Consider the following 23,692-nt stretch of genomic DNA (forward strand, 5'->3'; position numbering starts at 1 on the left):
TTCCAGGCCAGGTAAAGTTGCTAAGTGCCAGCTGTAGCTACCTGTCACTCCATGTACAAAACCCAAGCACTTACCAGCAAGGAGCACTTAGTTAAGAACATTATAGCTTTCAGTCTGACCAGCAATGAACATTAGCACGTGATTCTTATCAAGTACTAATCAATGCACATTTCGTCGCCACTGCATCTCATCTGGGGTGGCTGATGGTGTCTCTGCTCATGACACAAGGGGAAGAGAGGGAGATATTGGCCAAGGACAATGGGCAAAGCCCATCCCAGATTTTACAGGACATGTGATGGGCTTAACACTAGTGCAGCAGTAATAGGACTTTGGTGTATAGGATTCTGCCCAAAAGATACACGCACAGTGAACTGGTGGAATTGAGCACATCCAGGGCGTGGCAGCCACACAAGGATTGGAGTCTAGAGGCAGAAGGATCCCAGATATCTTGCTGGTTTGACCACAAAGTACCACCCAGCAGGGACCCTGCTGTTCCTCTCCCCATGGCAGGTACTGAAGCCTCTGCTTTGAGGGAATGGAGAGATGAGAGAAGGAGACTTTGTCTCACAGGTTCTGGATTAGCCAGGGCTGTTCCCTTGCTGCGTACCCCACATTTCCAGCTACCCCACTCTGCAGAGACACTGTGAAGTGCAAACAGATCTCCACTCACCTGTCTGTGAATCCTTGTCATTCGCCCCAGTGCCCTTCTCATTATTCTGCCCCAAACCAGGGTCACCTTCAGAGTCAGACGCTTCTCTGGCATCATCATAACCATCTCCTGTGACATCTCCAGGCAGGGCAGGGGCATCTGATATGAAGATATGAAGTAATTAAGAGAATATCCACAGTGAAGATAGAAATAAACTACAAGCTGCAGATGCACCAGCCTCACTGGTCCCTGGGGATCTCTCAGCACTTCCACCCTCAGGGTGGTAAGAGGAGCCAGCCATGGAACCCTCAGATTGAGGGGTTTTACAGATCACATTGATCTGATACATTTCAGTAGCTGGTTGAGTGGATCCTAGAGCTCCCAGATGACGAGGGGAAGGGAGAGTTCTAGAAAGAGGTGACTGGGGTCTAGTCCAGAGGGATTGCTCCACAAGGCATTTGGTTACAATAATTACAAATGTAAATGACTTGGAATTCTCCAGACTTTGTCTCCAGCTTCCTAAACTTGACATTATTTTTAAAATGTCTTTTCAATGCTTTCTCCTCATAAAGTTTACCCCATAAAAAGCCATCAGTCTCTGATGTACTGATGCCACTGGGAGCTGAGTCAGCTAATAAGGGTGGGATATGGGCCCTCAGGTGTAAAATCTCTATGTCCCGCCCACCCCCCTGTCACAGAGTGTCTGACACATGTGACAAAGTTCCTCCTCTACCTTGGTGGATCCTGCGCTTATTGGCAGATTTGTTCACCTCAGTGATCTTTCCCTCTTGTGGAACCCACAGTCTGGGTCAGCTCCTCCTGTGTCTGATCAGGAGTTGGGAGGTTTGGGGGGAACCCGGGGCCCGCTCTCTACTCTGGGTTCCAGCCCAGGGCCCTGTGGATCACAGCTGTCTATAGTGCCTCCTGTAACAGCTGCATGACAGCTACAACTCCCTGGGCTACTTCCCCATGGCCTCCTCCAAACACCTTCTTTATCCTCACCACAGGACCTTCCTCCTGGTGTCTGATAACGCTTGTCCTCCTCAATCCTCCAGCAGTCCACTCTCTCACTCTCAGCTTCTTGCTCCCAGCTCCTCTCACACACTCCTGCTCCTCCCTGCCTGACTGGGGTGAGCTCCTTTTTAAACCCAGGTGCCCTGATTATCCTGCCTTGATTGGCTGCAGGTGTTCTAATTAAAGTAGATATCTCTACTGCCTTCTAGAAAGATCTTAATTGGCCCCAGGTGCCTTGGTTAACCTGGAGCAACTGCCATTTGGTTACCAGGAGAACCCCGGACAACGCCCACTGCTCCTCGAAGGCGTCAAGGGAGCCAGTGGACGCTGCCCAGAGGAACTCTGCCCAGATGCGTGAGCAGACGGAGGAACGGAAATAGGCCCTACAGTCGCAGGAAATCCCGTCGGCCAACCTCCTCTCCCTGGTATTGTAAATGGCTAGTTTGGCCAGGGCCAAGAGGATGTTGAGAAGGAGATCCCGCGACTTCGTGGGGCCACGGATGGTTACTAGGGTACTAGGGATTTGTTTAGCCTGGGGCTAACATGCCTGTTTCTCAGTACTTTACTGTAGCCATCTGGCCTTGTCCCATCACACACAGTTGTATATAAGCTGCAATAGCCGCATGCCAGGAAAGGCTGGCAGGGAACATTGCTGCTATGTAAAGATCTCTGCTTCAGTGCGTTGTTTTTACAAATAGTGATTAACTCTAGTGCTCATGGCAGTGTGGGTCAAAGGTCAGTGACCTAAGCCAAGTACCATGTGGGCAGCTCCTGAGCTAACTGCTCATTCAGTCCCTGCAATGGGCCTCTGTCATGACCTAGAACATCACATGCTTCCTTACCCCTGAACCTCCACACAGCTCTTGTAATACACCTGGTCAGTGCCCCCAGTGTTACGCCAATAGACAATACTGGTGGGTGAACTTCCTGGTTTTCTTAACAAACCACTATTGTCCCTACTGGGAAATACAGTTAGTTTTTCATCAGAGTAATGTTGCTTCCAGGAGGCAGATTCACTGCTCACCTCGGCCATCTGGAGTCTGGGGGACTTCGTTCAAGGCAGGTTCCTCCACATTATCGTAATCCAGCTGAGACACCCCTGGGGAAGCTCCCTCTGAAACAGTAAACACCACACTCAGCCCCTGGCACCAGCAGCATCTCTTCAGCCCTGGTGGCTCTTACAACTAGAGCTGTTTATTTTGGCATGTGAGGGGGAAGTCACAGGGGGCCCATAGTGAGAAGGGCACAAGTCAAAGAACTACAGTGAAACAGGAGTCCCAGAAATAACTAGGGGCCAGTCCTGTCCCTGCAGAATCCAACAGCAGCTCTTTTACGTGTCCAGGGGCGGCTCTAGACATTTTGCTGCACCAAGCACGGCGGCATGCCGTGAGGGGCGCTCTTTCAGTTGCCGGTCCTGCAGCTCCGGTGGACCTCCCGCAGGCTTGCCTGCGGAGGGTCTGCTGGTCCTGCGGCTCCACTGAAGCCGCGCGACCAGCAGACCTTCCGCAGACACGCCTGCAGGAAGTCCACCAGAGCCGTGGGACCAGCGGACCCTCTGCAGGCATGCCGCCGAAGGCACCCTGCCTGCCGCCTTCCCGGCGAACTGCAGAGCGCGCCCCAAGGCATGTCACCCCAAGCACGCGCTTGGCGTGCTGGGGCCTGGAGCTGCCCTTGCATGTGTTTCGGTGGGAGCAGGATCTGAGCTTGTGCTGAGATAACAGGTTGGAAAACTGGCTCTACCTGTGTGAATCCAGCTGATCTCTGCAGATAGGTTTGAATTTTCCTGTTACCCTGGGTAGGAAGCAACCTCCCCTTTGCAGGAATTAAAGCTCCTGCTGGGAGATCACTGCTCTGGTCCTTTGTGAGCTCCTAATATCCACTAGCCTCTCAGACAGACCAGGGCTCAGCTTGGCAACGCTCCAGCTTCTCAGCAGAACTGGCTCATCTGCTCAGTGTCTCCTCCCTCAGCCACAGGCTAAACTCACAAAGAGCCCACATTCATGGACTTCCTTGAGAGCAGCTGGGGTAGAAATGCCCCCACATTTATAATTAGAGATGGGGTTAGGCCAGGAAGTTCAGATCCAGGATTTTGCTTCAGCCTGTTATAGTGAGGGGTGCCAGCCCTGAAACCGAGATCCAGAGCTGGGATCACAATATGAAAATCTCCCCTCCTACAAAGTTCTGGTGGGTTTGGATCAATGAATAACACAGGACAATCTTTCTCTCTCTCTCAGGGGTGACAGATGAGTCCTGCTGGGCACTGATGCCTTCCACTCAAAGAGACTGACCTGTCTCCTCCAGCTCCTCATCTGAGGAGGTCACTGGGAGCCACTCAAAGGGATCTGTGCTCAGCAAATGGTCACATGTTTCTATCCTGAGATTCTGACAGAAATCCTGTTCAATGGGATTAGACCTGACTGTGTAAAATGGGAACCATGTGAGGGGAAATGGCTGTGATTGCAGAAAGTGTCATAGAAATTCTGTTCTCTACCCAGATTTGGGTCTCTTGGCCTGAGTCTGCCCCTCTCCCCTTACCTTCTTCTGATCCAGGATCGTTTTCCCCCTCACTGTCCCCGGTGTAATACTGCAGCTTCGTCACTGAGTCATCTGAATAGGAGACTAGAGAGACAAGAACAAGAAACCCATCACAGGAGAACAGCTGAACTGTGGGACTGGGAACACCTCTGCGGCCTGAGGCAGGATTTCCAGTCTCAGTCTATTCCTCCTTCCAGAGAAGATGCTGGATCACAGTGACTCTTGAGTGATGAGAGGCTGACACAAACTCCCCAAGAGAAATCTCCATGTTATTGAGGTAAATGTGACTGAGGGGATGATATAATCTGACCTGAAATATACTGGAGTGAGTGAAGGGCACGTCTCTGGCTGCTAGTCCAGGGAAGTTCCACAATGGTCCTGGCCTTCTCAGCCACAGAGGGGACTCCTCCTTCTTAAGAGAAATACCCTCCTCCCCCATGAATCAGTCGATCAGCTCTCCATGGTTTTTGCAGATTAGGCCAAGAAAGACTCAGGGCAGAGTCTGTGATTCACTATAACCATCTTGGCAGTGTTGCGAGGAGATGCCCTGAGCATGTTCCCAGAGCCCCAGCACAGCCCTTAGGCAGGATGTTCCTATCAGACATTGAGACAAAATGGCACAAAGGATAACAGGGCCAGGACTCAAAGTCACGAGGCTCTCCTGGGCTGATCTCTCTGCTCTGGAGCAGGAGGGAGCTGACTCAGCAGACCAGTGGCTGTGGTCGGAGGGGCACACAGAACATCCACTGCTCCAATGCTCCAGGGCAGTTTTCAAATGATAGTTTAGCCTGGCCCCAGAGAGTCCTTTTCCTGACCCCTCTCTGGTTAGACTCCAAGGCTACAGGATGGGCAGAGTGACATTAACTGTCCTTAGAACTGGGACACTCAGTGTATGGTGGGAAGGAAGTCCATCTCCCTCAGTCTACCTGAGTAACTGCTGGTCTCACCACAGATCCAGCTCCCGCAGCTAAGGCTTGGGAAAAAAGCACAGATAGTTTGGTTCTCTGGCTATTGGGGAAAAAAAGAAAAAAAATGAGTTGAGCCAAAAATGACTTTTTTTTTGGCAATGTTTGGCAAATGGAAAAGTAAAAAAAAAGGTTAACATTGAATGAAACCATTTGGTGTTCTTTTGTACATTAGTTAATTTTTGTTTGTTTGTTTTTATGGATAAAATTAAAGGAAATTTCTAATGGAAAAGTAATATCAAATTGAAAAAACGAAATGTTTCCTTTAGAAAGTGTTGAAATGAAATGAATTGTTCTGTGTGTATTTGGAGCAATTGGGTGAAATTGACATGAATCTGTGAAATTTTTCAGTGTCTTTAAATCTGCATTTTTCACCCAAACATATTTTGTAATGAAGACTTGTGCCCAGCACCAATGACAAGCTCACAGGGCTGAATCTGCAGTGATTTAACTCTGGGTCATGGCCTCAGATGGAAAGGGCATTAGATAGCTGCTCCGTGTTAAGAGTGAGACACACAGACCTGAGCGACTGAACATCTCCTGCTTCTCTCTCATCAGGTTATAATCAATCTCCTCATACACAGCCTCAGAGAAGGGATCCAAGGGTCTTCTGGAGCCTGAAAACAAAGGGCAGGGTTTGCTCAGGGTCATTGAAACCAGAGATGGGAAACACTATGGGATCATCCAGTCCGTCCCCCTGGGCCCAGTGCGAACCTGAACGCTACAGCCCATTCCCACTGCTGGAATTGAAATGAGCCAGGGGACAGGGTTTCTTTCCATAACAGCCCTTTGATCATGCTTCCCAGGGCTAGTTCGCTGTCAGGAAGCTTCCTCACGTTCATCTTAAATGTTCCCTTTTTAATCTCATCCCAGTATTCCTGGCTATTTCCCTTTGGAGCAGCTTAAATAATTCTTCCCCCACGCTGGTGTTTATCTGCAAAATGATGATAACACCTTTTCTTTCCCCCATAGAGTTTAAGGGCAGAAGAGACCATTACAACATCTAGTCTGACCTCCTGTATAACACAGGCCACTGCATTTCACCCAGATACCCCTAGGTTTGAGCCCAAAGATGCACTTAGACTAAAGCATTTCAGTCCTCAGCAGAATAAGCTCTTGTGCGCCACAGGTGGAAAGAAGGAGTGATGAAGGTACAGCCAATGTCCCAGGCCCCTGCAATGGCAGGGAACTGACTAGGTGAGAGATGCCTAGATAATCCTGACAGGTGATTCATGCTCCATGGTTCAGAGGAAGAGGAAAATCCTCCAGGGTCCCTGCCCTGGGGGAAAATTCCTTCTTGACCCCAAATCTGACAATGGACTTGACACTGAGCATGTGGAAAAGACAAACGAGCCAGATATCTTAGAAAGAAGTTTCTTTATACCACCTCAGAGGAATGGTCCACTCCATCTAGTGTCACATCTCCATCTGTAGCTAATGTCTGATGCTTCAGAAGAGGGCAAGAAACAAAAAAAAGCAAAACAAAACACAAATATGAGGGCTTCTCAGAATTCCTTCCTGACCCCCGTGGGCAACTGGCTGAAGCCCTGAACCATGAAATCTGATTATAGTCTATGTGTTACTGCAAAGCTGTGAATGTTACCTGTATGTTGATGGCAATCCCGTTCTCCATCTTCTTTCCAAGGAGCTGGTAGCTAATGTTTGTACAGTGTTTTATAGAAGTAAAATCCCCTACAACTGCCAGTTTTCAGTACAATACAGTATAATGCTCCTTTCCCGCACTTCTTCCTAAGATCGTCTTCTCTACTGGATCACTCCCTTCACAACTATGTACCACAGTTCTATTTTTATGCACCTTTTCTCCCCTGACAATATTTCCAATTTCTCTAGGTCCCTTTTCCATGATGTCTCTCCTCGTGATATTCAGAACCCCTCCTTGTGACAGATACTACAAACACAGGCAGTATCATTGGGAATCACTGTACTAAATCTGTGAATGATTTATGTTATACTGCATGTGGGAGGGTTACCACAGCTCCTTCAAGAAGAAAAAACAGTGTGAGTGTGTGGGGCTGGGGAGGGGGGGGGTGATTAAGTTGAAACACTGAGATTGTAAATATCTCCAGAAAGATAACAGCCTTCAGGGTGGTTTACAAAGGCTTGTTTCAAACTGGGTTACCAGAGATCAATAGACAAGGAAAGACTTCTGGTATGAAAGGCTGAGTTTAAACAGGATCAGGGCCTTCATTTTGATTCAGCAAATGGGCAGGACCCTCTGTCCACGTGGATCCCAACACTGAACAGTTGTAGGGATGTTGGTCTACCAGGCTGCTCATGAAGAAGACTGGTGAATTCTGACATGTTCAACAAGTGTGGAGGAATTTTTATTGTTTTTAATGTTTTCTCTTTGATGCTTTTATCCTACTAACAAGGTGCAGTCTGCTGAGAGAGAGCTGGGTGGTGACTTGTGACTGCTGGCAATACCCTGCTCATAGCCCTTGGGGAGAACATGCAGCATTGAGGCTGGCCTGTGGGCAGACTGGTTTGCTGGAGGTGTCACAGTGGAAGGCTGTGGGCTGTGCAACATTAAAAATCCCTGGCCACAAGGAGGTGGAACAGGGGGTTCTCTACCGAGAGACAGGTGACGACTAGAGGCCTAAATAAGTGTAACAGGATCAAACCTGGGACCTCTGGAGCTTAGTGCATGAGCCTCTATGGCATGAGATAAAAGCCAACTGGCTGCTAGCTAAGGCTGTAGGGCAGACTCATTTAACTCTCTCTCTAAGTGGTCTCGGTTGTACTAGATGGGACAGAACACCACACCCAGGATGTGTGTGGCTTACATAGGCAGTCCTGTAGTGGATCACCAGAGTAGGAGGGAAGATACAAATGCAGCTTATCTGAAACTGTAAAGTTCCCTAGCCAGTATGATCTCCAGATTCCATGGCTGGGCTGTTCCATTGCCAGACAGTTAAGGAAATATTAAATGATAGAGGAGTTACCAGGCACCCTTGGCCACCCCATCCAGCCCAGTATCACCCCTCACCCTGACACCCTGCAGCTCCCCGCTATTGCAGAGGCATTTCACACAGTGATACCAATCAGCACCCACCTCTGCGCTGTGCCTTGGCACTTTGTACCTGAGCCCCCAGGATGATTAAGACCAGGCAGAGCAGGGCCCCCAGGATAATGCAGATGACCACGGGCACCGTGACTCTCCCACTGTCAGTCGGAGGGCGTCGCGAGGGAGCTGGATGGAAATAAACATGTGACAGGAATAGATTATCCTGTGAGAGTCGGGGGAGCCCTGGGGAACTCCCCAGTCACTCATTGCACGGCCCAGGAAAACAGAATAACAGGCTGGGACACAGTCTGTGGGCCATGGGGGCAAGTCACAGGCGGCTGTTTAAATCATCGGCCCTGCCCTGTCAGCTGGAGCCAGACGACAAGAATTGTGTTGCCCAGTACAGCCTGCAGCTCCCACCCTGGTGTCATTCGCCCCTAGATGTCACAGGCCATGGAAAGGAGCTCCTTCCCTCAGGTTGCAGCTTTCAGCTCCTCCTTTGTGACCCAGCCCCTGGCAAATTTCACCCCTGATGGGAGGAGGGGGATGCTTTACCTGGAGTATTTGGAGAATCTGTCCTCTCTGTCAGACCTGCAAAGGGAAAGGGAGGAGAGTTGGAGCCTGAAGTGAGGGAGAAGTGACATGTTTGTTCCCAGGGGGAACCTCGCCACTGAGAGTCCTTAGTTGTCTCCAGCTGTCACCTCCACAAACTCCGTCACAGCAGCACAGGGCCTATTTATTAGTGATTTAGGGCCCAAGTCCCGTCTGCTCTGCGCAGCAATGAGGACTCTAGTAACAAACCAGCACACTGGGGCCTGTGATGGATGCAGGGGCTAGGTGGACTGATGCCTGAGCCAATCTGTCCCCACAAATGTCCCCCCAACAGCATCCATGATGCTCCTGCACACAGGAGATGGGAGGGTCTGGTCTGTGACCAAAGTGGGGTGGGCATTCAGCAAACAGGGTCTGAGGTGGTTTTGCTTTTTTTCCTATACAGAGACAATGTTGAGGTGAATGCACTGCGTTGTGTGTGCAATGTGGGAGTAGAATTTATCTGTATCTTGACCCAGACTTGTGGGAGATTCCAGGCTTGACCCAAACTGCACAGCCTGGGCCCATCTCTGATTGTTCATGCCAAAAGGATTAATAACCACAGAGCTGCCCAATGACGGTCTCTAGGGAGAGGCTTTTCTTTACTCTCACACTACCTTAACGCACTATGTAACACTGGTCTCTTTTATAATTAATTGATTAACTTCCATGTTTGTTGTAAATCAGACAAATGTTTATACCTATAAAACTTCATGAAAATACATTTGTATCTTGTGTTGAGAATTTAAATCTGCCTATACTGAGATGTGAACAACAACAAATTCTATCCTAACCCTTCAATTAATTGAACACATCATGTATATGAGTGTTTGCACGCGCACATGCAGGTAGTTTCAGAATTACCAGTGCAAAAAATATGGGTCTCTTCTGCTCGATTATCACATGACGTTGGATCCCAGGGCTCTGACGGGCACTGCCAGAGGGAGCTGTGCTGCTCACTGCATGCAACGTGGTCCAGCCACATGGGACCAGAACCTGCTCCATATTCAAAGTCTCTTGCAATCTGCCCTCCATCCCCACAGTTCAGCTGTTTGCAGACGATTGCTGGGGTGACTCCAGACATCCCATTGGAGCAAACACTGCCCCATGTCCCATTGTAGAAAACCTCCAGCCGCCCAGCACAGTCACTGTTGCTCACCAGCCTCAGATCTGTGAATTCTAGAAGGAAATGCACAAAAAAGGAATTTAAATAATCTGATTCTGAAATGAACTGAGGTGTGAAGAGTGAAATCCCAGCAATCGCTAATGATCCTGTGCATCCTTCTGCAGCAGCAACTGCTAGAGAACCACTCCAAGGGACTCTTTTAGACACCACAGGCCCCTTAGAAATACAGTGGGCATCTCAGGAAGGCCACCATTTACCAGCAGCTACATACAGATTGTAACAGATAAAGGCCGGGAAGGACTGTGACATTGGCAGACCAGATGCCAGCTCTTGCCCAGCTGCAGACATTAGCTGAGAACTGACAATCTCGTAGCTGAAGACCAGGCCAGGTCACCTGTGTGTTAGTTTTGCTCAAAACAGGTATTAGTCTTGTAAAAATGTATTTAATGTTTAGACTCTATGAAATGATGGTTAGTTGGTGCAGGAATTAACCTCACCTGTAATGTCTGTGGTTCATGCTACAAGAAAATATGTAAGTTTTGCTTTATAATTGAAAATGTTGGCTCTGAACTTCTGAACTCAGGCACAGGAATCATCCCTCATCTCCATCCCCAAGAACTATCAAAATCAGATGGGCTATCAGGGATCATCACAATATACAGGATTAGTTAATGGCCTTATCACACCAATAGAGCAGCACATGCAGAAGGCCTTCGTTCCATCACTTTGAAGGCTGGAAGAGGGAAATCAAAATAATAGATATGAAGATTTTTCATCTTTTTGGCTGGTTGAACTGTGACAGAGTTAGAGACACCAAACTGAAGCCAGAGACCCCAAGGGGTTACCCCTGGGTCAGTGCTGAAGGACATTAGGAATTGACAGATCATTATGGCTCTCTTACTCCTAGGATGTAAACGGTAACTGATTTGTGTGTAGATGTTTGCTTGCTTTAACCACTTAAATAACCCTTTTATTTCTTTTTCCTAGTTAATAAACCCATGTATAGTTTACTCCAACTCCGTGCCCTAGCCCTGAGCCCCCTCCTATACCCTGAGCCCCTCATCTCTGGCCCCACCCCCAGAGCCCGCATCCCCAGCCAGAGCCCTCACCCGTGCACTGCCACTCTCTGCCCCAGCCCTGAGCCGCCTCCCAGACTCTGAATCTCTCAGTCCCAACCCCACCACACATCACCTCTATACTGATGCACATAATAAAATTCATTCCGCACATAGATGTAAAACATTAGAGAGAACATTGGTCCGGGAGTTCATATCTGTTACTGTCTTGGTGAAATCTAATTGTAGAACACACCACCAGTTTAGGGTACTGCCTTGTTTCTCATCATTCGCCTGGAGGTGGGCACTCAGTGCTGTGAGCCACTCCAGACAGTGTGACAGGCATCATGAGTACAAATAGTTTGACCTTCTGTAAAACAGCTGCATAGAGTCTAATAACTTGAGTCTGATTTAAGCAGAGCTTCCAGAACAGCATCTGGTCTAGATACAAAGACTTCAAGAGATGCAGAATGCACCATTTCCCTGGTAGTTTGTTCTGATAGTTAATCACCCTCCCTGTTAAAAACCTGGGCCTTATTTCTGATGTTAATTTGTCTGGGTTTCAGCTTTCAGCCATTGTCTCTTGTTCTGCCTTTCTGCATTAGATTAGAGAGACCTTTTGTAAGTGATATCTTTTCCTTGTGATGGAATTTATGTACTGTAATCTTGCCTCTTGATCATTTTGATAAGCTAAACAGATTTAGTATCTTAAATCTCTCACCATAAGGCTTTGATTCAAGCTCTCAGATCACATTTGTGGCTCTTCTCTGCTCCCTCTCCAATTTTTCTGGACATCAGAACTGAACAAAGTATTCCAGTATCTGTCTCACCAGGGCCATAAAAAACAATAAAATTTAGTCCCTACTCCTACTCACTACTCTCCTCTTTATATTTCCAAGGTTCGCATTAGCCCGTTTTGCCACAAAATGACACTGGAAGCTCATGTCCAGTTATTTCTCCACTGGGACCCTACATCCGTTTCAGTCACTAGTTTCCGTGATACAGTCTCCTTCAGACACCTGAGATGCAGCATTCTAACATTAGGGAAATCTTGCAATATCTCCAATATCTCTGGATGGGAGCTGATGACTTTGAAATGGTGACCCTTGTAGGTAGTTACACAAGGCAAAGGGAGGCAGAGACAGTCAGGAAAAGTATAATTCTCAGTTAACTCCTTAAACATCTGCCCCCTTCTATTAAATCCCCTGGTAACACAGCTCATAAGAGCATTCACAGAACAGACCTGAGCAGAGAACTCCGGCATCCTCTTTGTGTCTGCAGTTGTGCTGGCCCCAGCCCCTGGAAGGACACACCCAGAGATCGGACTCATTCCCAGAGCAGTTCACATCATCCAGCCAGATCTGCCCGGATCCTTGCCCATAATGAGCAGAGACAGTTGCATTGATGGCATGTCCACATCCCAGTTGTTTGCAAATGACATTGGAGTCTGATAGATCCCAGGAATCATCACAGACTGTCCCCCAGCTGCCATGGTAATAAATCTCCACTCTCCCGGCACAGCGACCTGTCCCATTCACCAGTCTGATCTGTCTGCTCCCTGCAGGGATAGATCCCAGCTGTTAATATGTATTTTCCTACTGAACAGAAAATGTTTGTGAGATTTGGAAATGAATCACCTGAACAAACAACACCGACGTCCTCAGCAATTCCTGCCTGGGTTGTCTCAGACGTGGAGTTGTCACAGAGAGTCAGATGAGTCTCATTTCCTGCACACTGGACACTTCTCAGCCCCACGGGACCTGTTTGTTGCTCAGACTTAGGGGGATTATAAGCTTTCTCAGCGACTCCGCACTGGAGCTGCCTGCATACCACACTGGCATCGTTCATGTCCCACCGGTCATCCAGCACTCTGCCCCACACACCATGGAGGGAAATCTCAACTCTCCCGTCGCACCGACTCTCTCCATTCAGCAGTCTGAGTGATTCAGAATGACCTGGGCTCAGGAGAGATGGGAAACACACTGAATAACACTCCCCTTTATATACTAGAAATAATTCACAGTGTGTAAGAAATTATGGACTGTTTCTAACTCAGAGGATACAATACAATGATAAATGTGTATCACAGGGTTAAAAGGAGTAACTTCTGCAGAAGTTGCTGTTTTTTTGAATCTCTGTGTGGAGGTCGTTATAAGGATTGTAACACACAGCTGGGCTGTTTCTCAATAGGAAAGTATAAGCCAGTGATCAGAGTGTGTCACAGTGTTAAAAGGAACAACTTCTGTCAGAAAACATTTATTCTTTTGAATCTATAAGTGAAAAGTGCTGTAAGGATTGTAACACTCTGAGATTGACAGAAGGGCTTGCCAGCAGACCCTGTAGATGAATGAGCGAGGGAATTCTTGCAGGTTACTGATTGTGAAAATAGTCTCTGTGTGTGGTGGTGGAATGGCTGCTGAGGTTTGTAGTCACTTTATCCAGGCTTAAATGCCTGGAAGCCAGTGAATGGTGTCTGCACAAGTACTTAGCAGGTGGGTCGTGAATGATTTAGGCAAGTTTTCATTGAGGGAGTTTGGCCAGTGGAAGAGCAGGGCTCATAGCAGTCAGGAACAGGTTATTGTTCCTAAAATCCCTTAGTTCCCTCTCATCTTTGCTCAGTTCGTTGCAACTTTCTTAGTGTTCCTGGGTCCAGTGCAGGAGCTCCCAGTGTGAGATAGTTCCTGGCACTGGTGGTTCTGATTGGAGCTGTCCCCTGAAGTGTGGTGTCATCTCTGAGCCCAACGTGAGATTCCTGCTGATCAATTCATACCACACTAAGCAGGTTGTTTGTTGGGCAGGGAAGGGGACGTGCTCTGTTGGTGAATATTGTGACTCCCTGGGGATGGATCTAGACTGTTCTCAGTGGACCTGATGACAGAACAAGGAGTAATGGTCTAAAGTTGCAGTGGGGGAGGTTTAGGTTGGATATTAGGAAAAACTTTTCATTCAGAGAGTGGTGAAGCACTGGAATGGGTTACCTAGGGAGGTGGTGGAATCCCCTTCCTTAGAGGTTTTCAGGGTCAGGCTGGACAAAGCCCTGGCTGGGATGATTTAGTTGGGAATTGGTCCTGCTTTGAGCAGGGGGTTGGACTAGATGACCTCCTAAGGTCCCTTCCAACTCTGATATTCTATGATTCTATGTGAATCTCAGTCTTTGTGTGTGTCTCGGAATTCATGAGTCATACAGTAAGGTGGTAAGTTAGGAATTACTCACTGATTTCAGACACAGGTGCAGCCAGGAGAGAGTGACAGTGTTAAAAGACAAGCAGCAGAATCAGTGCAGGGCGCACCCACTGGCTGTGTCAGGTACAGTATGTACTAGTATGGCAACCTGGTGGGTGCAGTGTGTGTGCACTGGATCCAAACAGCTCAAGGATCTTGGTAGCCAAATAACATTTCAAGGCTAAGAGTGAAATCCTGGCCCTGCTGAAGGCAATGCTAAAACCTCCATTGACTTCAACGGAGCCAGGAGTTTGCCCTAAGACTGGAGCAGGAAAATGCCTGTGTGCAGCAAGTGTAGTGCAGGGGTGTAGCCATGGGTTGCCTGTGGCCTACCCAGTTAGCATCCAGGCCCACCCAAATTAGGGAAGAAGCCCCTCAAATTCACAGGCTGGGACTCCCAAACTCGGTTCAGTGTCCGTCAGCCTGGACGTGTCTCTCTCCTACCGGCTCTGTGTGCTGCTTCCCTGGTCTCTGACACCAGCTCTAGCCCCGTGGAGGGTGTGCCTTGTGGGAGCAGGTCTGGGTGGGGTTAGTGCTGGGGCCGGAGACTGGGACAGCAGCTCCCAGAGCTGGCAGGAAAGGGACGTGGCTGGGCTGATTGACACTGAGCCAGGGTCGGGAAAGGTGGGTGGGAGCTAGAGCCCCAGAGGGACCCTCCCTTCACCCAAAGGGCACGCCTAGGTGATGAGATGTCCTGACTATAGGTACAGTCCTGAAATTTGGGGATTTTTCTTATATAGGCACCTATTCCTTCCCACCACCTGGCCAATATTTCACATTTGCTGTCTGGTTACCCTGGGCAAGCCCTGCAGCCTGTGTGCCCTGGGAAGCCTCAGCTTTGGGGGTTGACTGGAAGGAGTGGAGGGATGCAAGCTCCTCGTCTCTCCTGCCCTCTCCCCAGGGCACCAGATCCCTCCTGCACCCCTCCCTTTGCCACTCCCATCACTGCCCACCCCCCGAAAGCCGGGGCCCACCCAGATTTCCTGTCCTAGCTATGCCACTAGTGTAGTGTGAGGGTAGAGAGTAGATTTGGGGCTTTCCGAGGAGGCTCATGGATATAACTGGGTACCACAGGTCCTCAGGAAGGGCAGAAGGGATTATGGCAGATGGAGCTCGTATGGAAAGGACCAGGTGTTTTTCCTTAGAAGGGATTCTTCTTCCAGCAACTGTAGGGAGAAATCAGCATCCCATGTGCTGAGGAGTTCCCTCCGAGAACCAGAGTATGGGCTGGGTAGCTAGTTAGCAGAGACAGGGCAGGGCTGCAGGGAATTCAGTTAGGAATGCAGGTAGCAGCCTCTGTGAGAAGCAAGAGAGCTATGAGGTGAATTGCCTCCAAGGTACAAAGGTATCCGCTGTGAAGAGGAGAGTAGACGTCTGTTGAGAGTGCTGGGCAGGGCCTTATAGGCTTAGTCATGGTGTGTAACAGCACCAGTGACACTGGGCTCTGTGGGAGTCAGTCCTGGAAGCTACGTGTACATTATTAGGAAGAAGGTTGAAATCCAGGACTTCTGCCTCATTCACTTTAGAAACTGGAAGACCTGTAGCAAATGAGCAGGTCTGTGCAGGAAGAACTAGGATGATCTTGTTAAGAGCAGTGACCCTCATTCAGTAGAGCTCAGTTCTGTGCCTGCCTCTGCCATAGATTTCACAGGTGATGCTGGGCAGGTCTCTTAAGCCAATTTTCATGGGGTCTGATTTGCAGAAGTACTGAGCACTCACAACTGCCATTAGGGTCAAGACAAGATGTGGCTGCTCAGCTCTTCTGCAGCCAGGCAGTGGCATTGGGTGGAAGGAGCACAAGGCTGTGAGGCAAAACACTTTGTTGTATCCTGTCTCCGCTGCTGACACACTGGGTGGCCTTGGGCAAGTCACTTTGCTTTTCTCTCTCAGTTTCACTATTTGTAAAATGGAGCTAATAATGCTACTTACCCACCTGCTTCCCTGGAGTTTGGTGAGGGTTTACTAATGTCTGGACAGTACTTTGAACACACAAAGCTCTGTAGACATGGTGAGTACTCTGAAGAATCAGGCCCTGAGGGTCTCAGGTTGCTGCCCAATCACCCCAAATTTGGAATTTTGTCTTTAATCATTGTATGTAAAATTTTCAAAAGCAGCTAAATTATGTAGGAGCCTAAGTGCCATTTTCATAAGTGACTTAGGCAGCAAGAGGGAAAAGTCTGCATTGTTCTTGGGCTCCTACTTTACTGGAGGAGATAGGATTTAAGTCTCTAAGTCACTTTGGTATTTTGGAATATGTTATTCTTGGACTACTAAGTGCCTAAGTCACTTTTGAAATGGACATCATAAAAGTCTGCTATCTCCTGGGGTGTTATGAAGACAAGTTCATTCATACTCGTGGTGCACTCTGATACTACGGTGATGAGCACCATAGAAAAACCCATGAAGAAATTAATAATTCTGTATTCAGTGCACTGTTTGTGCAGTATGGGAGATAGTTCAGTGGTTTGAACATTGGCCTGCTAAATCCAGGCTTGTGAGTTCAATCCTTGAGGGGGCCATTTAGGGACTTGAGGGGGAAAAAAATCTGTCAGGAACAGTACTTTGTCCTGCTAGTGAAGGTAGGGGACTGGACTCAACGGCCTTTCAAAGTCTCTTCTAGCTCTATGAGATAGGTATATCTCCATATATTCTATAGTAAATAGGACCCTGGATCACATGTTGAATGATGAGGATAAAAAGAAATATTTAACTCCTTCCTCCATCCCATGAGCACCATCCTCCCAGTATGCTGAAGGAGGCAGAAGCTGAGAGTAGGTGAGAATAATAGCATGCATGCATACAATTAGAGTATATAATAATGTATAAGGGAGGGTGGGGGGCTGAATTAACATTACATAGATAACCTTAGCTTTGCTAAATCTTGTGCCTTTGGATATGACTAAGTTAACTAACGGTGTTTAATTTCTTGGCTTTTTTTTATAAAAGGGATAAATATTAGAGCAGGTCAACAACCCAACATTTTTCCCGTGAAGTATTTCAAATGCAATGTTTCAATTTTTAAACAGTTCTGAAATACTGGAAATGGAATGAGAATTTTTGTTTAGATTCTAACTAAAATGATGATTCATTTCAACTTTTGGAAAATGAAACATTTAATTTTCCTTTCCAGTTTTTGGATTTACAGGTTTGCCACTTCCTCCCTGTAGCGGGGTGGTGATCCGCTCCAGCCCTGATAGGGTTGGAACCAGCCCTAGGAGAGGGCTGGCAGTCTGTGAAAGAAAAACCTGGGCTGATTGGAGAAGCAGCTGCAGCTGTTCCACTCCCCAGTCAGAGCCCAGCTGGCCCTATAAAGGCTGGAAGCTAGGAGCAAGGGCTCAGTCTCTCTCTGCATTCAGAGAAAGAATGGCCTGGCTGCAGGAAGCTTGAGACTGGGTACATGAGTGGAGCAGGGCTGGGGAAAGGCAGAGGAGCTGGGGAACTCCAGCCTGCAAAGCCCCAGGCTGTGGCCTAGCAGAAGGGCAGCCAGGGGTAGGCCCAGGTAGCAGGTCCAAACCCAACCTTGCCAGTGATGGGTAGGCTGATACTGCAGTCTGCCCCAGGGCATGGAGCTAGATGATGACTGGCAGTAGCCTTATACTGAGGTGAGGTGGGAATAGTGGGTAGGGGTTGCCTGGGGAGAGAAGACCCTGAGACTGAAGGGTTATGGTTAGGGGGCAGCACCCCAGGTACAAGGGCACCGGGGTCCAGGGAGGGACACGGGGGCCAGAGGACAGGTGGATCCCTGGCCTGCAGAGGGCGCTCTGGAGCTGGAAGGAGCTAATTCCCAGAAGTCACCAGCAGGGGGCGCCACAGGGGTGAGTCAGCTCCTAGGCACTCCCCCTTTCTATTTTTTCATCTTTTCGTTCACTGTAAAAAGTTAGAAAAAAGTAAAAAAAAAATATAAGAAAGCAGCGGAAAACATCTTTTGAGTTTTTTCAGTTGGAAAGATGTGAAGAAATCAGAGAAAATTGAGTGAAAGCACTACTTTCTCTGTGATGTGTTACCAAAAATATTCGCAAGAACTCATGAAAGAGAAGGGAAATGGTGATTTTCAGCAGTTTATAATTCAGCCAAACCCAGAAGGAATCTCACTGCATAGGAGAAGGCACCTTCCTGGCCCCAGCACTGACCCCTTCCCAAATCACAAAGGCTCCAGCAATCAAGGAAGGTGCAAGAGCTTCTCAAGAAGGTGCCAAGAATATTTTATACTAGAAAGTGTGAAGCAATGTCTATATTGGGAGTCACTACCAGCTCCCCCTCTAATTACTATTGGAGAAGGCTGAGGACAATGAATTGGTGACATTTATGTAACCCGAAGGACAAAGTGCTGCCCCTGCTCCACTGTCCTGCGTAAGGACAGAGTTGCTGATGTTTTTATTGGAGAATCCAGGGTTTTCCCAGGTCACAACTATACTTTTGTGATAATATTATTTACTTTAATTTTACCTTTAATACATTTACCATTATTCTACATGGTTTAGGATCTAGCTCCCCCTCTCCTTGCTGTGCCCTGAGGTTCCCCTGCTCTGGGGGCAGTGTCACACACTGAGGGGCAGGTGTCCTTAATCCAGCATCTCTACTGCACTTACCTGAACAAACCACACTGGCATCATTGTCATGTGAGCACCGAGAGGCCCCCAGAGCAGTAACATGGCAATGGCCCAAATGGGTTTCAGTCCCTTTACAGTGAAATGTGTCTGTCCAGACAGAGCCAGTTCCCTTTCCAAAATATTCTTCTCCTGAAGCTGATACAGCGAATCCGCAGTCGAGCTGATGACAGAGAACGTTGGCATCTGGTAAATCCCAGCGTGAGTCACAGAGGGTTCCCCAGGCACCAAGAACCCGGATCTCCACCCTCCCTGAGCATGCTGTGCTGCCGTTCACCAGCCGGAACCCTGTGTACTCTGAGGAGAAGGGAGAAGGGGTTTAGAGAGGGAGTTTTGGAGCTATTTTATAGCAAATAGTTAAAGAGAGGAAAGTCAGGGGGCATTTGATCCATTTCTCATTATCTTGGCTTGTTTGGGGTTTTGATCCAACCCTATTAAACCCAGCTCCCTACGCAGTGAGATCAGTACATTGCTTCACCCTAATCTAGAATACACATCACTGGGATTTTAAAGACATTGTGCTGAATTCTTACGTGAGCATGTGACACCAGCATCATTTATGTGTGAGCATGTCTGATTCACTTGTGATATCCTGGAACAGGAGAACAGGAGAGACTCATTCCCCACACACTGGAATTCTTCAGTCAAGATCTCGCCTTGTCCTTCTCCAAAGTGACCTCCTCCTGGGACAGATACAGCTATTCCACACTCAAGTTCATTACAGATAACGCTGGCAACTTTGAGATCGAAGTGTGCATCACAGATTGTGGTCCATGTGTTTCCATGTATTATCTCCACACGACCTGAGCAGGCACTGTCTCCTCCAACCAGCCGGGGCTTAATGTGTCCTAGAAAGTCAATGAAGGCTGAACATTATAAAGGGATTTTGGGAGTTCGGGTACTCCACTGGTATAAAACATTTCCTCAAATCTCATTCTGGGTCAGTGGCAAAGTGAATGCAACAACAGAAATAAAAAGGCAATATAATACAAAAATGGAAAAAGTGGGAATTAGAGCAAATCAATATACATTAGATGTTATGATATGAAGAAAACTGACAAGGGAAGCTAAAGCCATCAGGATAAAATTTGTGACTGGGAGGACTATGAAAAATAAGTACTTTTTAAAGTATATTAGGAACAAACAAACGAACAAATCCTAACAATGCTGTGGGGCCATTAGAAATGGAGATGGAAAAATTGTTAATAATGAGGTAGAAATGGCAGAGGTCTTCAATACACTTTTCTGGTTTTGGACAGCAGCAGAATGACTATTCATATCCTGTGAAAAGGATGAATCACTCTCCAATCTAATGTACCTAAAGAGCATGTTAAATAGCATTTATCAGGGATCAAAAAAATTTTATATCAGATGGCCTGAATAGCTGATAAAGCCACAGAACAATAGAAATGTAGGGTTGGAAGAAACCTCAAGGGGTCATCCAGTCCATCTCCTCCCACCAAGGGAGGTTTAAGTATAACTAGGCCACCTGACAGATGTTTGTCTAACTTGTTCTGCAAAGTCACCAATGATGGGGATTACACAACCTCCCTACATACCCTGTTCCAGAACTTAATTATCTATAGTTAGAAAGTTTTTTCTAATATCTAACCTGAATCTCATTTGCTGCACTCTAAGATGATTATGTCCGGTCCTACCCTTGGTGGCTATGGACAACAATTGACAAACAATCTTTCAATTATTTGAAGACTGGTATCAGTTCACCCTTCAGTCTTCTCTTCTCTCAAGTAAAAATGTCCAATTCTTTCAACATTTCCTTATAGATCATGTTTTTCTAAACCTCTTACTCTGTTGGTTGCTCTCTTCTGGACATTCTCCAATTTGTCCTTACCTTTCTTAAACAGTGATGAGCAAAACTAAACACAGGACTCCAGCTGAGGTCACATCAGTGTTAAGTAGAGCGGGACAATTACCTCCTTTGTCTTACATATGACTTTCTTGTTAATACAATTCAGAATGACATTTCCCTTTTCCACAATAGCATCACAACTTTTCAGATTGTGATCCACTATAACTGTGAGATCATTTTCTGCAGAACTGCTGCCTAGTCAGTTATTCTTTATTTTGCGGGCTTTTGCATTTGATTTTTCCTTTGTAAGTCTAATTATTTGCACTTATCTTTACTGAATTTCAATTTACTGATTTCAGACTAATTCTGCAGTTTATCAAGATCATTTCAGTTTTAGATTTAGTTGGGGATTGGTCTTGCTTTGAGCAGGGGGTTGACTAGATGACTTCCTGAGATTCCTTCCAACTGTGATGTTCTATGAATCTCTGATTCTGTGATTTTGAATTTTAACTCTGCCTTCCAAAGAACTTGTTACCCATCTCAACTTCGTGTCATCCACCAATTGTGTAAGTGTATTCTCTACTCCATCACACAAGTCATTTACGAAAATATTGAATAGTACTGGACCCAGGACAGTGTTATTTTGTATTTATCCATAGGAACACAGCAATCACAGAGAAAGGGGATAAAGTGACTGAAGGTCTACAGCCTATGTCTTACCTAAAGTTCAGCTTTTCCCTTAAAACCTGGGCTGACTCACCTTATCCCAGGAATGTCTGATTCTGGGGATTGTGTTTCAGTTTCCTTCCCTGCAGATCCTGCCTCACCCCCTCTGTTCATCAGGGCTCCCCTATTAACAATTCCCAAGCTCTCTGTTTAAGATTTCTAACCTCATGGGCCCATCCCAAGGAAGGGGGCTTGTGCTCAGCTTGGCCAGATGCAAAAGTTCAAAGCCCTGACACCTGTTTTGTCAGTTACGTACCAGTTACTGGGTTCTATGAAACCACTGTCTGCCGTCCTGGGACATGTGGGGAGCTCAGATGGGGATTACCCTTTGAACCCTAGTAGGGAATGTGAAAATAGCAGTAAAAGGAACTGAGGTGCACATAATATTGACAGAAAGACAGCAATAGCCCATGTTCTTTGCAGGGGCCATATTAGACAAAGAACTCAATGTGAGCTCCCAGTGTGATGCTGCTACAGAAACGGTGAAGTTGATCCTTGGATGTATAAAGAGAGAAGCAATGAGTACAGCTGGCTGAAATGCAGGGTTTCCAGTGTACAGGAAATTTCACTCTTTTAACATTTCCTGTGAATTGGAAATCCAGCTAAAACTTTGTTTTGGAAACTCCAGCCCATGGTGTATCCAACATGAAATTTTCTCTCAGGAACTCCAATAGATGCGGAGTGACACTGACAGCCTTGTCAGTTTCAGCACTGTTAGCATCAGAACAATCATGTCAATTTCTCACAGTCACTGCTGGGGATCTGGGGCAGCCTCCTAATGTGGCCTATCCTGGACTGGGGAACCCCAGGCTCCCAGACTCCTTGGCTAGCTGGCAGCCTAAATAGGCAAATAGCCCAGTCCAGGGCATTCTGTGAGGCAGGGCTGCCCCAGAGCCATCGACCCTGGGACACCAGAACCCATCCCAGGACTTCCAGGATCCCTGATGTAGACCCTGGAGCTGAGCCTTGGTTAGAACTGGGGCTCCCAGGGATTTCAGGTTCCTATCGCATGGTAGAGAGCCTGACAGCATTGGCAGGGCTGCCCTGGATGTACAGACTCTAGAAAGACTCTCCAATTCTGGGGCAATCTGTATGGTGGGGCTGCCCCAGAGCTGCAGATCCTAGAAGACTGGGGTACCCAGCCCTGGGACAATCTGAATGGCAGGACTAACAGGAGCCACCAGGGAACCTGACAGGGAACCATGGACATTTCCACCAGATCCTGCTTGTGGTTTCGAGAAAGTTCTTCCAATTTGATTCATTTTCATGACAAATATTGAATTCAACAAACTGGCATTTTCCATTTAAACTCTGGTTTGCCAAATAATTTCCAACCAGCTCTAGTAGGATGTTGGTTTTTCCTGTGTGTATAACACTGGGGAGACAAACACTGCATCTGCTTTTAGCATCCACATTGCAAAGATGTTAAAAAAACTGGAAAGGGTGTAGAGAAGATCCACAATAATGATTCCAGGGCTTGAAAATTTGCCCTGCAATGAGAGATTTAAGGAAGTCAAACGGTTTAGCTTATCAAAAAGACGACCTAGATGTGTCTTGACTGCAGTGTATAAGTACCTTCCCATGGACAAAACACTGCATACTAAAGGCTCTTAATTGAGTGAAGAAAGTCATAACAAGAACCAATGAGTGGAAGTTAAAGCCAGATAAATTCCTATTAGATGTAAGGCAGACATTTTTCACAGTAAAACTGATGAAAGATTGGAACAAACTACCAAGGGAAGCAGAAGATTCTCCACCTCCTGAAGTATTCAGAACAAAATTGGATGCCTTTCAGGATGATATGCTTTAGCCAAACACAAATTGAGGTGAAGTACTGAAGTAATTGGTTTAAATTCTTTAGTCGTTGTTACCCAGGAGGCCAGACTAGATCTAAAGCTCCCTTCTGGCCTTACAATTTATAAAGCTATGAATCAAAAATAAATTTAAGGTTTCAAAGAGAAACATTCAAACATTCAGAACGCCAGACTTGTACCTGACTGTGAAACCTTCGTTAGTCCCTTTGAGACTACGGGTGCAGGTTAATTGTCCAGAACATGAACCTGGCAAAAGCCTGGTTGGTGTTGAAAAAACACAAACACTCATGAGAAGTGCTAAGCACTGGCACGTGCATAAACACATTGCAGAAGGGTAATACCAGAGCACCTTGGTACAGGGTTATGGTATAAACATGCTTCCCAGTGATGATAGAGGGACACACTAACCCCTCCTAATAGTAAGGTCAGGATGACAAGGTGATAGATAGAGATGTTTTGATCCAACCAAAATGTACCAGGTAAAAGGTGGTAATTAACCACGTCTGAGGGGCAAGACATTTCTGGTTTCTCTCAGAGTATAAAAGACAGGTCA

General features: G+C 47.1%; 1 protein-coding gene across 7 annotated transcripts in view; it reads right to left on the reverse strand.

The window, feature by feature from the left end:
* LOC127046359 (scavenger receptor cysteine-rich type 1 protein M130-like) overlaps positions 1–23,692 on the reverse strand; it is an 809,546-nt gene that overhangs the window by 732,344 nt on the left and 53,510 nt on the right. For 2 of the 7 annotated variants that reach the window (XM_050943300.1, XM_050943310.1), the window contains exons 3-13: positions 19,323–19,637; positions 18,772–19,086; positions 12,598–12,915; positions 12,204–12,518; positions 9,644–9,958; positions 8,744–8,779; positions 8,237–8,374; positions 5,685–5,780; positions 4,199–4,282; positions 2,688–2,777; positions 671–808 (exon numbers count right to left, since the gene is read on the reverse strand). The exons of 1 other annotated variant lie outside the window; for it this stretch is intronic. In XM_050943300.1, coding sequence (XP_050799257.1) covers positions 671–808; positions 2,688–2,777; positions 4,199–4,282; positions 5,685–5,780; positions 8,237–8,374; positions 8,744–8,779; positions 9,644–9,958; positions 12,204–12,518; positions 12,598–12,915; positions 18,772–19,086; positions 19,323–19,637 — 2,160 coding nt within the window. The remainder of the gene's footprint in view (positions 1–670; positions 809–2,687; positions 2,778–4,198; positions 4,283–5,684; positions 5,781–8,236; positions 8,375–8,743; positions 8,780–9,643; positions 9,959–12,203; positions 12,519–12,597; positions 12,916–18,771; positions 19,087–19,322; positions 19,638–23,692) is intronic. 4 more of the 7 variants (XM_050943291.1, XM_050943270.1, XM_050943280.1 and 1 more) reach the window with 4 other exon arrangements.

This window comes from Gopherus flavomarginatus, chromosome 1 (assembly GCF_025201925.1).
Source record: "Gopherus flavomarginatus isolate rGopFla2 chromosome 1, rGopFla2.mat.asm, whole genome shotgun sequence".
In the NCBI taxonomy this organism is placed as follows: Eukaryota; Metazoa; Chordata; order Testudines; family Testudinidae; genus Gopherus; species Gopherus flavomarginatus.